General features: G+C 39.2%; 2 protein-coding genes across 13 annotated transcripts in view; one reads left to right on the top strand and one right to left on the bottom strand.

The window, feature by feature from the left end:
• Positions 1 to 1651, top strand: part of MNS1 (meiosis specific nuclear structural 1) — a 61635-nt gene extending 59984 nt beyond the window's left edge. For 2 of the 5 annotated variants that reach the window (XM_045900015.3, XM_054513533.2), the window contains one exon: positions 1105 to 1635. In XM_045900015.3, coding sequence (XP_045755971.1) covers positions 1105 to 1197 — 93 coding nt within the window. In that variant the 3' untranslated portion in view covers positions 1198 to 1635. Of the gene's footprint in view, positions 1 to 1104 lie in introns of all 5 variants that reach the window. The other 3 variants (XM_064570432.1, XM_045900016.3, XM_064570433.1) reach the window with 3 other exon arrangements.
• Positions 1 to 12971, bottom strand: part of TEX9 (testis expressed 9) — a 228930-nt gene that overhangs the window by 23166 nt on the left and 192793 nt on the right. For 6 of the 8 annotated variants that reach the window (XM_064570437.1, XM_045900019.3, XM_064570436.1 and 3 more), the window contains 2 exons: positions 2349 to 2483; positions 1951 to 2062 (listed from right to left, as the gene is read on the bottom strand). In XM_064570437.1, the coding sequence (XP_064426507.1) occupies positions 1985 to 2062; positions 2349 to 2483 (213 nt within the window). In that variant the 3' untranslated portion in view covers positions 1951 to 1984. Of the gene's footprint in view, positions 1 to 976; positions 2063 to 2348; positions 2484 to 12971 lie in introns of those variants that run through there. The other 2 variants (XM_045900017.3, XM_064570434.1) reach the window with 2 other exon arrangements.

Consider the following 12971-nt stretch of genomic DNA (forward strand, 5'->3'; position numbering starts at 1 on the left):
AGTGACACCTGTCTTTAAAATGAGAGAGTTGGTCTTGGCACATTCTTAGAAGTATGAGCTAGATTTCCTGAATTTAAATTTTGGAAGTCTAAAACTAAAGTACCCTAAAGCAGTAGTGATACTTTGTACACTAAAGCTGATGACATACAGGAAAATCTTGAAATTGGTAACACTGCTAACAGACATGTGCTTGAACGAGTCCCAGACAGATCTGCTTTCTAATGGGAGGTTATAAATAAGTACTAGGTAACCTGTTTTTAAAAGTACTTCCAAAAGATAACATTTTCATGTGTGAGATACATTCTGACTCTAAATGGAATAACAATTGAGTTTCATAAGCCATATAAACATCTGGATGCATGTAAATAAAATTTCCATCCTTCAGATATAGAAATGTCATTTGATTTGGAAGAATCAAATGCGTACTTTGTTTTCAGTGCAGTGCTAAGGAAGGAGAAAGGGAAATGAGTAATTATTGCTTGTCCACAGGATGTTATAGTCAAGTGATGTATTAATTTTTTAAAAAGACTATAAATTCTGGAGAGTTTGGGATTTAGATATTTTTAAAAGTAAATAATTGTGGAGATGGGGAGAGCCTAACAAACCTGATACAGCCCCAAATGACCTAAATTATTCTTTAGCTCCTTTAAATTATGTAAGTAAATATTTAACAGCCTTTTGTAAGAGAAAAGTAAATAAAAGCATGGAGAATTTCAAAGGGCTTGCTTAAATGGCGTAACTCCAAACCTGGAGCCTTTCCTGCAAGATTGAAGGTTTGCTGATCGGCCCTGGAAGGAGGCAAGAGCCAGTCCCTTCACCCTGACCTTATTAAAATCTTTCTCATTCAGCCAGTCCTAGCAGTGGTGACCTGCAATAGTAAGGTAGAAGAGCCAAGATTCCTATTACAAATTCTTATACTGGAGCTGATAGATAAGTCAGGAGATCAAAGAATATTCAGTATACATATCGAGTCATAATTTTAGAGAACAGTGATATTTTTCATAAATGTATTAAATAGATTTCATTATCTTGGAGATTAGTCTTACAAGCATTTGGTGAAATACTCTGGCATTTGAAGTAACCCACAAAATATTTTTCTTGTAGGGAGTATTTAAAAAAGAGGATGATATCGATATGCTTGGTGAAGAGTTTCGGAAAGTGTATCAGAAAAGGAGTGAAATTTGTGAAGAGAAGTGACACCATCAAGATTTGGTAAAACCTGGATTGTTTTTACCACTAGATGTCACTGTAACTTTTGTTTTACTAAATCCATAATCTATTTAGATTTTCTAAAGTGTCTCTGTAATTCATATTTTTTTGATAAAAAATTAAGCTACAAAATTGCTTTTAGTTAAACTCGTTCTTGTACTGATGATAATTTGAAGATCTGAGTTCTACACCACAACAGTCCATATAAATACATTAGAGGCCAAACCCAGGAGACTAACTTCTCCATACTACTCCTGCTGGCTCAGAGCTTTTTCTGCATTGCCATTCAGACTACAGTTCCATCGGTATTTGTGTTCTAGGAACTTTACTTCCGGGATTTGGCCAGCCAAAGTATCTTTTTCTTTCTACTATAAGGAAAGAGAATAGAGTGAGGAATTTCAAAGTGCTTTATTTTCAATAAAAACTTAAATGATAAATTTATCTGATTGATAGAAATTCTGTTTTTATGAACTAGAGCTGAATCTCCAGAACATAAAGTACTTTACATTAGAGGGCAAGTGGGTCATAAGAATCGAATCAAAAGTTAAATCCTATTATTTTACAAAATATTACCTTTTTATAATAATTACATATCAATTTTGTATCCCCTAAATCTGAACAGGGAATTCACTGGAATTGCTTTGATTTCATTACCAAATATCTTCATTACTTATAAAGAGTAAAAATAAATCATTAAAACTATAGTTAAATAAAATGTATATGGATCATAGTTATACATACAAAGTCTGTATACTTTAATTATAAAGTAGATCATTTATGAATTTCCCCATTCAATTGCCTTCATAAATTCCTCTTCAGTGAAAGACAGCATCTTGGCAGCTTCAATATGCATCTGCATTTGTAACAAATCAATATTGTTTTAGTATTAAGAGCAGACCACAGAACAACAGGAAATCAATAAAAGTGTGTGTATAAATTTGCTGTCAAATTAATAAGCTCTGTTGGAATGGGTACTCGAATTCTAGCTTGGATGACACTTTAGTTTTGACATGCTCAGGCACAAAATTTTATCTATATAACATACATAATAGGATTTATATATAAAGTACAAATAACTTTTAGTAGAGCAGCCCAAATAACATCTATGATTTAACTATGTTTTTTAAGGATAGACTCACCTTCTGCCTTTTTAAAACATCAATTAATTTTAATTGTTTCTTGAGCCCTATCATTAATTCTCCTTTCTGTTTTTCTAGCTTCTTGTTTTCTGATTTTAATGCTTCAATTTTTTTGTGTTCCTCATTGGCTATATCCTGCAAAAAGAAAAAGAAAAATCCCATATAGTCATCAGTCTTTATTGGAAAAAATTATAAAAAATACTGTCACATTAGTAATAACTATCTTTAACTGAAATACAAAATTTTATAAAACTTTTCTCACAGATTTTAAACATTTTAGAAATAATTCTAATTCCAGTAATGGCAGTTTGCAGTAGACCAACTCTTCTGGGGGTAGCAAAAACATACTTGAAAGTATAGATGAGTAATAGTAGTAAGCAGAAACTGGAGGTGATATGATCCTTGAAAAAGGGAAATATACTGGCTGAAGTCCACATTCAGATGGCTTCTGAAAGCACTTTCTACTTCATGGGTTCACAGGAGACAGACCTTGAGGAAAAAGTAGCAGTCTTCCTGGTCTGAGGAGTAAGACAACAGGGTTGCCAGGGTGGCAGAAATCATAGAAAGAATGGAGCCCTCAAAATTCCCTCAAATCCTTGGCAGACACCTAAATACCCCAAATACCCCATGTGCAGGGTGAGACCCCTAGAAACACATGAAAGACAACAGCTGTGGTCTAAAGAGCTGAGCAGAGAATTCAGCCACAGGCCTGACAAGGGAGAATTTGTAATCTTGGCAAAAATTATCTGAATGAACTGTGCATCAATCTGGACAATGCAGAAAAAGGACCAGTGAACTCTGACAGGTCAGTAGAATTTAAGTACAGAAAGATCTTAAAAAAATGTTAAAGGATGCCTTTTATGCAAAAGGACAATTATACCAGAAGGAAATCTGAATCTATATACACATATAAAAAAGGTACCAGAAATAATAACATAAATATCAGCCTTTTTTAAATAAATCTCTTTAAAAGATAATTGATAGTGATGTCACCAAGATGGCAGATTAGGAAGTTCAGGCCCTCATCCCCCAACAAACATACATGGAAACAGTGAAGATACAGTGTAGTGTTGTGAGAAGTATAGAAGCCAATTAAGCAGCAGTAACAACTAAGCAAACACCTAACCAAGAAATAGCCACATTCAAAATGATAGGAAATTTCATGGCATTTATGCTCATCCTTTACCCTTACCCTCCTGGCATAATGGAAGGAAGACTTTCAATTTGTAGAAAGAAGAGTAGAACTTGCTTGTAATGTTCTGACTTGTCTGGGGAATGCTTGAGGGACTGTCTCGCCTGACTCAGAGCACTGATGGAATGGTGGCACAGTTTATATATCAGGTTGGAGGCTGCTGGAAGCAGTAGTGGGAACTGCTGCACATGGGGCCTAGAGGGGTTCTGCAGAACCATGAATGCCTAGGGGCAAGAGATTATCGGGATTATTTATTGAGGAGTAAAATACAACATCTAAGGCCCTGAGAAGAAGCAGGGCTGAGATTCCTAGGAAATTAGACAAAACAGACAAAAGAGCTTTAAGACAAACAGAAAACAATACAAAATGATAATAGGAAGTTATTTCCCATCAGTAATAACTTGAAATGTAAATAAATGTAAAATTAATGTAATGTAAATAAACTTCCCCTAGATTGGATTTAAAAAACAAGATTGAACTGTATACTGTCTACAAGAGACTCACTTTAGATCTAAGGACATATACTGAAAACTGAAAGGATGAAAAAAGATACTGCATGCAAATGGTACCCAGAGGAGGAGAGAGGTGGCTATAATATCAGACAAAATAGACTTTAAGTCAAAACAGTTATGAGAGACAAAAAAGGCCATTATATAATAAAATGCTCAATTCACCAAGGAATTATAACAATTATATATGCACCAAACATCAGTTCCTAAAAATACTGACAGAACTGGTGGAAGAAAAAAAACAACTCTGCAATTATAGTAGACTTTAATACCCCACCTATGGATATAACAAACAGAAAGAAGAGCAATGAGAACAGTACTTGAACAACCCAACAGACCAACTGGACCCAAAAGACATATAGTACATTCCACCCAACAAAATCAAAATACACATTTTTCCCCCTAAAGATTGATTTATTTATTTTAGAGAGTGAGAGAGCACACGGGAGGCGCAGAGAGAGAGGGAGAGAGAAACCCAAGCAGACTCTGTGCTGAATGTAGAGCCTGATCCGATGCGGGGCCCAATCTCACCACGCTGAGACTACAACCTGAACTAAAACCATGAATTGGCGCTCAACCGACTGTACCACCCAGGTGCGCCCAAGTACACATTTTTCTTGTACATGGAACATTCTCCAAAAGAGATCATGTTAGGCCACAAAACAAGTCTGAATAAATTTTAAAAGACTGAAGCCATACAAACGGTCTTTCCTGTTCCCACTGAAATGAAACTAGAAATCAACAACAGAATGAAAATTGGAAAATCCATAAATATGTGGGAATTAAACAACATACCCTTAACCAATGGGTCGAAAAAGAAATCACAAGGGAAATTAGAAAATATCTTCAGATAAATGACAATGAAAACACAACATACCAAAACTTATGGGATGTAGTCAAAGCAATGCTCAGTGGAAAATGTATAGCTATAAATGCTTACATTAAAAAAGAATAAAGATCTCAAATCATAACCCAACTTTATAACTAGAGAACTAAACCCAAAGCTAGTTAAAAATAGGAAATACTAAGGATTAGAGCAGAGATAAATGAAATAGAAAATAACACTAGAGAAAAATTAATGAAACCAGGAGTTGGTTCTTTGAAAAGATCAACAAAATTGACTTCACCTAGACTAAGAAAAAAAAAAAGACTCAAATAACTAACAGAAATGAAAGGGGATATGACAACTGACTTTACAGAAATAAAATTGTAAATGGGAGAGTAGACATTACAACTGAAACCACAGAAATAGAGGATAAGAGAATGAACAATGGTACACCAATAGACTGGATAACCTAGGCAAAATAAATTCCTAGACACTCCCAATCTACTAAAACTGAATGATGAAAAAATAGGAAATCAGTTCAGGCAATCCAAACAACTATGTAACTAGTTAGGGGATTTAAGGAGTACTCAAAAACCTCTCAACAAGGAAATCCCCAAACCAGATGGCTTCACTGGAGAATTCTACCAAATATTTAAAGAAAAATTAACACCGAGAAGAGTCCAAGATGGCAGAGGAGGAGGAGACCTTAATTTCATCGGGTCCCAGGAATTCAGCTAGATAGCTATCAGATCATTCTGAACACCTACAAACTCAACTGGAGATCGAAGAAAAGAATACCTGCAACTCTACAAATAGAAAGGCGACCACTTTCTGGAAGGTAGGACATGCGGAGAAGTGAATCAGAGACGACATACGGGAATATAGACTGTGGGGGGAGGGAGCCTCTTCAGCCAGCTACTGGCAAGTGATAGAGCAGCAGAGCACAAAATTGGAACTTTTAGAAGTCGGCTCCACTGAGGGAGGTCACTCAGGTGGCTAAGCAGGAGGTGGAACCCTCGCTGGGACAGTGTGGTCTCAGGACCCTCGGGGTCACAGAAAGACTGGGGGTGCCTGAGTGTGGCAGAGCTCCCAGGTATCAGAGCGGGGAAGCCAGCTGCAGAGACAGAGCCCAGGAGCGGGCTCTCAGCTCGGGGATGCCATAAACCATGATCCACGGCACAGTCGGGCCACTGCTCTTCCAGCAGGGACCAAACCAGTGGCAGATCCGGGGAGACTCCCCTTCCTCCTCCAGGGAGGAGCAGCACGGGAGCGCACCGCAGGGATCTGCTGGGTTTGGGGACTCCACATGGGGTCGGGTGCCAGAGGTAGAAATGCTCAGTCACAGGCCGGGTGCACGGAGTGCGGCTGGAGACCAGGGAGATGGGAGTGACTGACTGCTTTTCTCTGGGGGCTCACTGAGGAGTGGGGACCTGAGCTTTTGGCTCCAGGGCTGGAGATTGGGGGAAAAAAAAAAATACTAGCTGGGCTTGAAAAAAGCAGAGAGGACACCAGAGAATCCCTTTCTGGAGAAATAAAAAAACTAAAATCTAACCAAGTTGAAATAAAAAAAGGCTATTAATGAGATGTAATAAAAAATGTAGGCTCTGAGGGGGCGGAGCAAGATGGCGGAGGAGGAGGAGACCTGGACTTCATCTCCTCTCAGGAATTCAGCTGGATAGGGATCAAACCATTCTGAACACCTACAAACTCAACAGGAGACCGAAGAAAAGAAGAGCAACAACTCTCTCATCAGAAAAGCGACCACTTTCTGGAAGGTAGGACGTGCGGAGAAGTGAATCCGAGGCAATATTCGGGAGGATAGACAGCGGGGGAGGGGCCTCCGTCAGCCGCTTCTGGCAAGTGATAGAACCACGGAGCACAAAATCGGAACTTTTAAAAGTCTGCTCCGCTGAGGGACGTCACTCTGGTGGCTAAGCGGGGGGTGGAACCCTCCGGGACAGTGTGGTCTCAGGACCCTCGGGGTCACAGAAAGACCGGGGGTGCCTGAGTGTGGCAGAGCTCCCAGGTAACGGAGCAGGGAAGCCGGCTGCAGAGGCGGAGCCCAGGCGCGGGCTCTCAGCTCGGGGTTGCCATTGACCGTGATCCGCGGCACAGTCGGGCCCCTGCTCCTCCAGCAGGGACCCAACAAGCGGCAGATCCGGGGAGACTCACCTTCCTCCCCCGAGAGGAGCTGTGCGGGAGTGCACCGCAGGGATCTGCTGGGTTTGGAGACTCCACCCGGGGTCGGGTGCCAGAGACAGAAACGCGCGGTCACAGGCCAGGTGAACACAGAGTGTGGCCGGAGACCGGGGAGACGGGAGTGACTGACGGCTTTTCTCTGGGGGCTCACTGAGGAACGGGCCCCGAGTTCTCGGCTCCTCCGGAGCGGAGATTGGGAGGCCGCCATTTTCACTCTCTGCCTCCAAAGCTGTACGGAAAGCTCGCAGGGAACAAAAGCCCCGGAGAGCAAACCCGAGCAGATTACTTAGCCGGGAGGGGGCAAGGGCGGGGCAATTCCGCCTCCGGCAGAGACATTTGGAAACCACGGCAACAGGCCCCTCCCCAGAAGATCAGCGAGAACAGCCAGCCAAGACCAAGTTTACTGATCAATGAGAACGGCAGAACTCCAGCGCTAGGGGAATACTGCACATAGAATTCACGGCTTTTTTACCATGATTCTTTAGTCTTTTAAAGTTAATTTTTTTTAACTGTCTTTTTGTCTTATTTCTTTTTGAATTTTTCTTTTTCCCTTTTTCAACCAACATCAATCCCTTTTTAAAAAAAAAATTTTTTTTATTTTTCATTTTTAGAGTCATATTCTATCCCTTCATAGTAGTTACCCATATTTTTGGCTTATATATATAAGTTGTTCTCTCTTTAAAATTTTGAGATAGTTTCTTCTAACAGATTAAAATATACCCTAACTCTCTAGTATATGGTGCTTTCTATTCCCCTGCCTGATCACATCCTCTCCCTTTTTTTTTCTCTTTTTCTTTTTTCTTTTTTTAAATCCTCTTCTTTCTTTTTTCAAACAACTTCTTATCAATTCCTTTTATAACATTTTTTATAATTTCCATTTTTACAGTCATATTCCATCCCTTCATCATATCAACCCTTATTTTTGTACATATATAAGTTTTTCTTTCTTTAAAATTTTGGGAGGAACTTTCTTCTAAAAGACCAAAATACACCCCAAATCTAGTGTGTGGCACTAATCTATATACCATATAGATCATATTTGATCACATTTTGGTTTTCCTTTTGTTGTTGTTGTTTTGTTTTGTTTGTTTTTATCTTTCTTTTTTTTTTCTTCTTCTTTTTTTTTTCTTTTTCTTTTTTCTCTCCCTTTCTTATCCCACTGCTTCAGGTCTTTTCTGATTTGTTTAGAGTATATTTTCTGGGGACGTGTTTACTCTGGAGCATTTTGTTCTCTCATTAATCTATTCTCCTCTGCACAAAATGACAAGACGGAAAAAATCACCTCAACAAAAAGAACAAGAGGTAGTACCGACTGCCAGGGACCTACTCAATACGGACATTAGTACGATGTCAGATCTAGAGTTCAGAATCATCACTTTAAAGATACTAGCTGGGCTTGAAAAAAATATGGAAGTTATTAGAGAAACCCTTTCTGGAGAAGTAAAAGAGCTAAAATCCAACCAAGTAGAAATCAAAAAGGCTATTAATGAGGTGCAATCAAAAATGGGGGCACTAACTGCTAGAATAAATGAGGCAGAAGAGAGAATCAGTAATATAGAGGATGAAATGATGGAAAATAAAGAAGCTGAGAAAAAGAGAGATAAACAACTACTGGATCACGAGGGCAGAATTCGAGAGATAAGCGATACCATAAGACTAAACAACATTAGAATAATTGGGATCCCAGAAGAAGAAAAAAGAGAGAGAGGGCCAGAAGGTATAAATGGAGCAAATTATAGCAGAGAACTTCCCTAATTTGGGGAAAGAAACAGGCATGAAAATCCAGGAAGCACAGAGAACCCCTCTCAAAATCAATAAAAATAGGTCAACTCCCCGACATCTAATAGTAAAACTTACGAGTCTCATAGAAAAAGAGAAAATCCTGAAAGCAGCTCAGGAGAAGAGATATGTAACCTACAATGGTAGAAACATTAGATTGGCAACAGACCTATCCACAGAGACCTGGCAGGCCAGAAAGGACTGGCAGGATATATTCAGAGCACTAAATGAGAAAAATATGCAGCCAAGAATACTCTATCCAGCTAGGCTGTCATTGAAAATTGAAGGAGAGATAAAAAGCTTCCAGGACAAACAAAAACTAAAGGAATTTGCAAACACAAAACCAGCCCTACAGGAAATCTTGAAAGGGGTCCTCTAAGCAAAGAGAGACCCTAAAAGCAACATAGACCAGAAAGGAACACAGACAATATATGGTAACAGTCACCTTACAGGCAATACAATGGCACTAAATTCCTATCTTTCAAGTTACCCTGAATGTAAATGGGCTAAACGCCCCAATCAAAAGACACAGGCTAACAGACTGGATTAAAGAACAAGATCCATCGATACGCTGTCTGCAAGAGACTCATTTTAGAACCAAAGACACCCCCAGATTGAAAGTGAGGGGGTGGAAAACCATTTACCATGCTAATGGACACCAAAAGAAAGCTGGGGGGGCAATCCTTATATCAGACAAAGTAGATTTTAAACCAAAGACTGTAATAAGAGATGAGGAAGGACACTATATCATACTTAAAGGATCTATCCACCAAGAAGATCTAACAATTGTAAATATCTATGCCCCTAACATGGGAGCAGCCAATTATATAAGGCAATTAATAACAAAAGCAAAGAAACACATCGACAACAATACAATAATAGTGGGGGACTTTAACATCCCCCTCACTGAAATGGACAGATCGTCTAAGCAAAAGATCAACAAGGAAATAAAGACTTTAAATGACACACTGGACCAAATGGACTTCACAGACATATTCAGAACATTCCACCCCAAAGCAACGGAATACACATTCTTCTCTAGTGCCCATGGAACATTCTCCAGAATAGATCACATCCTAGGTCATAAATCAGGTCTCAACCGGTACCAAAAGATTGGGATCATTCCCTGCCTATTTTCAGACCACAATGCTTTGAAACTAGAACTCAATCAAAAGAGGAAAGTCGAAAAGAACTCAAATACATGGAGGCTAAGGAGCATCCTACTTAAGAATGAATGGGTCAACCAGGAAATTAAAGAAGAATTAAAAAAATACATGGAAACCAATGAAAATGAAAACACAACTGTTCAAAATCTTTGGGATGCAGCAAAGGCAGTCCTAAGAGGAAAGTATATAGCAATACAAGCCTTTCTCAAGAAACAAGAAAGGTCTCAAGTACACAACCTAACCCTACACCTAAAGGAGTTGGAGAAAGAACAGCAAATAAAGCCTAAACCCAGCAGGAGAAGAGAAATCATAAAGATCAGAGCAGAAATCAATGAAATAGAAACCAAAAGAACAGTAGAACAGATCAACGAAACTAGGAGCTGGTTCTTTGAAAGAATTAACAAGATTGATAAACCCCTGGCCAGACTTATCAAAAAGAGAAGAGAAATGACCCAAATCAACAAAATCATGAATGAAAGAGGAGAGATCACAACCAACACCAAAGAAATACAAACAATTTTAAGAACATATTATGAGCAACTCTATGCCAGCAAATTAGATAACCTGGAAGAGATGGATGCATTCCTAGAGATGTATCAACTACCAAAACTGAACCAGGATGAAATAGAAAACCTGAACAGACCTATAACCACTAAGGAAATTGAAGCAGTCATCAAAAATCTCCCAACAAACAAAAGCCCAGGGCTAGATGGCTTCCCAGGGGAATTCTACCAAACATATAAAGAAGAATTAATACCTATTCTTCTGAAACTGTTCCAAAAAATAGAAATGGAAGGAAAACTTCCAAACTCATTTTATGAGGCCAGCATTACCTTGATCCCAAAACCAGACAAAGACCCCATCAAAAAGGAGAATTACAGACCAATATCCCTGATGAACATGGATGCAAAAATTCTCACCAAAATACTAGCCAATAGGATCCAACAGTATATTAAAAGGATTATTCACCATGACCAAGTGGGATTTATCCCTGGGCTGCAAGGTTGGTTCAACATCCGCAAATCAATCAATGTGATACAATACATTAACAAAAGAAAGAATAAGAATCATATGATCCTCTCAATAGATGCAGAAAAAGCTTTTGACAAAGTACAGCATCCTTTCTTGATCAAAACTCTTCAGAGTATAGGGATAGAGGGTACATACCTCAATATCATAAAAGCCATCTATGAAAACCCTACAGCAAATATTATTCTCAATGGGGAAAAACTGAGAGCTTTCCCCCTAAGGTCAGGAACGCGGCAGGGATGTCCACTATCACCACTGCTATTCAACATAGTATTGGAAGTCCTAGCCACAGCAATCAGACAACAAAAAGAAATCAAAGGCATCCAAATTGGCAAAGAAGAAGTCAAACTCTCACTCTTTGCAGATGATATGGTACTTTATATGGAAAACCCAAAAGACTCCACCCCAAAACTGCTAGAACTCATACAGGAATTCAGTAAAGTGGCAGGATATAAAATCAATGCACAGAAGTCAGTGGCTTTCCTATACACCACCAACAAGACAGAAGAAAGAGAAATTAAAGAGTCCATCCCATTTACAATTGCACCCAAAACCATAAGATACCTAGGAATAAATATAACCAAAGAGACAAAGGATCTGTACTCAGAAAACTATAAAATACTCATGAAAGAAATTGAGGAAGACACAAAGAAATGGAAAAACGTTCCATGCTCATGGATTGAAGAACAAATATTGTGAAGATGTCAATGCTACCTAGAGCAATCTACACATTCAATGCAATCCCCATCAAAATACCATCCACTTTTTTCAAAGAAATGGAACAAATAATCCTAAAATTTGTATGGAACCAGAAAAGACCCCGCATAGCCAGAGGAATATTGAAAAATAAAAGCAAAGCCGGCGGCATCACAATTCCGGACTTCAAGCTCTATTACAAAGCTGTCATCATCAAGACGGCATAGTACTGGCACAAAAACAGACACATAGATCAGTGGAACAGAATAGAGAGCCCAGAAATGGACCCTCAACTCTATGGTCAACTCATCTTTGACAAAGCAGGAAAGAATGTCCAATGGAAAAAAGACAGTCTCTTCAACAAATGGTGTTGGGAAAATTGGATAGCCACATGCAGAAGAATGAAACCGGACCATTTCCTTACACCACACACAAAAATAGACTCCAAATGGTTGAAAGACCTCAATGTGAGACAGGAGTCCATCAAAATCCTAAAGGAGAACACAGGCAGCAACCTCTTTGACCTCAGCCGAAGCAAGTTCTTCCTAGAAACATCGCCAAAGGCAAGGGAAGCAAGGGCAAAAATGAACTATTGGGACTTCATCAAGATAAAAAGCTTTTGCAAAGCAAAGGAAACAGTCAACAAAACCAAAAGACAACCGACAGAATGGGAGAAGATATTTGCAAATGACATATCAGATAAAGGGCTAGTATCCAAAATCTATAAAGAACTCATCAAACTCAACACCCAAAGAACAAAGAATCCAATCAAGAAATGGGCAGAAGACATGAACAGACATTTTTCCAAAGAAGACATCCAAATGGCCAACAGACACATGAAAAAGTGCTCAATATCGCTCGGCATCAGGGAAATCCAAATCAAAACCTCAATGAGATACCACCTCACACCAGTCAGAATGGCTAAAATTAACAAGTCAGGAAATGACAGATGTTGGCGGGGATGCGGAGAAAGGGGAACCCTCCTACACTGTTGGTGGGAATGCAAGCTGGTGCAGCCACTCTGGAAAACTGTATGGAGGTTCCTCAAAAAGTTGAAAATAGAGCTACCCTATGATCCAGCAATTGCACTACTGGGTATTTACCCCAAAGATACAAAAGTAGGGATCCGAAGGGGTACGTGCACCCCGATGTTTATAGCAGCAATGTCCACAATAGCCAAACTGTGGAAAGAGCCAAGATGTTCATCGACAGATGAATGGATAAAGA

Source organism: Mirounga angustirostris, unplaced genomic scaffold (genome assembly GCF_029215605.1).
Source record: "Mirounga angustirostris isolate CCGP_5_RB_7025 unplaced genomic scaffold, mMirAng1.0.hap1 SCAF_9, whole genome shotgun sequence".
Classification (NCBI taxonomy): Eukaryota; Metazoa; Chordata; class Mammalia; order Carnivora; family Phocidae; genus Mirounga; species Mirounga angustirostris.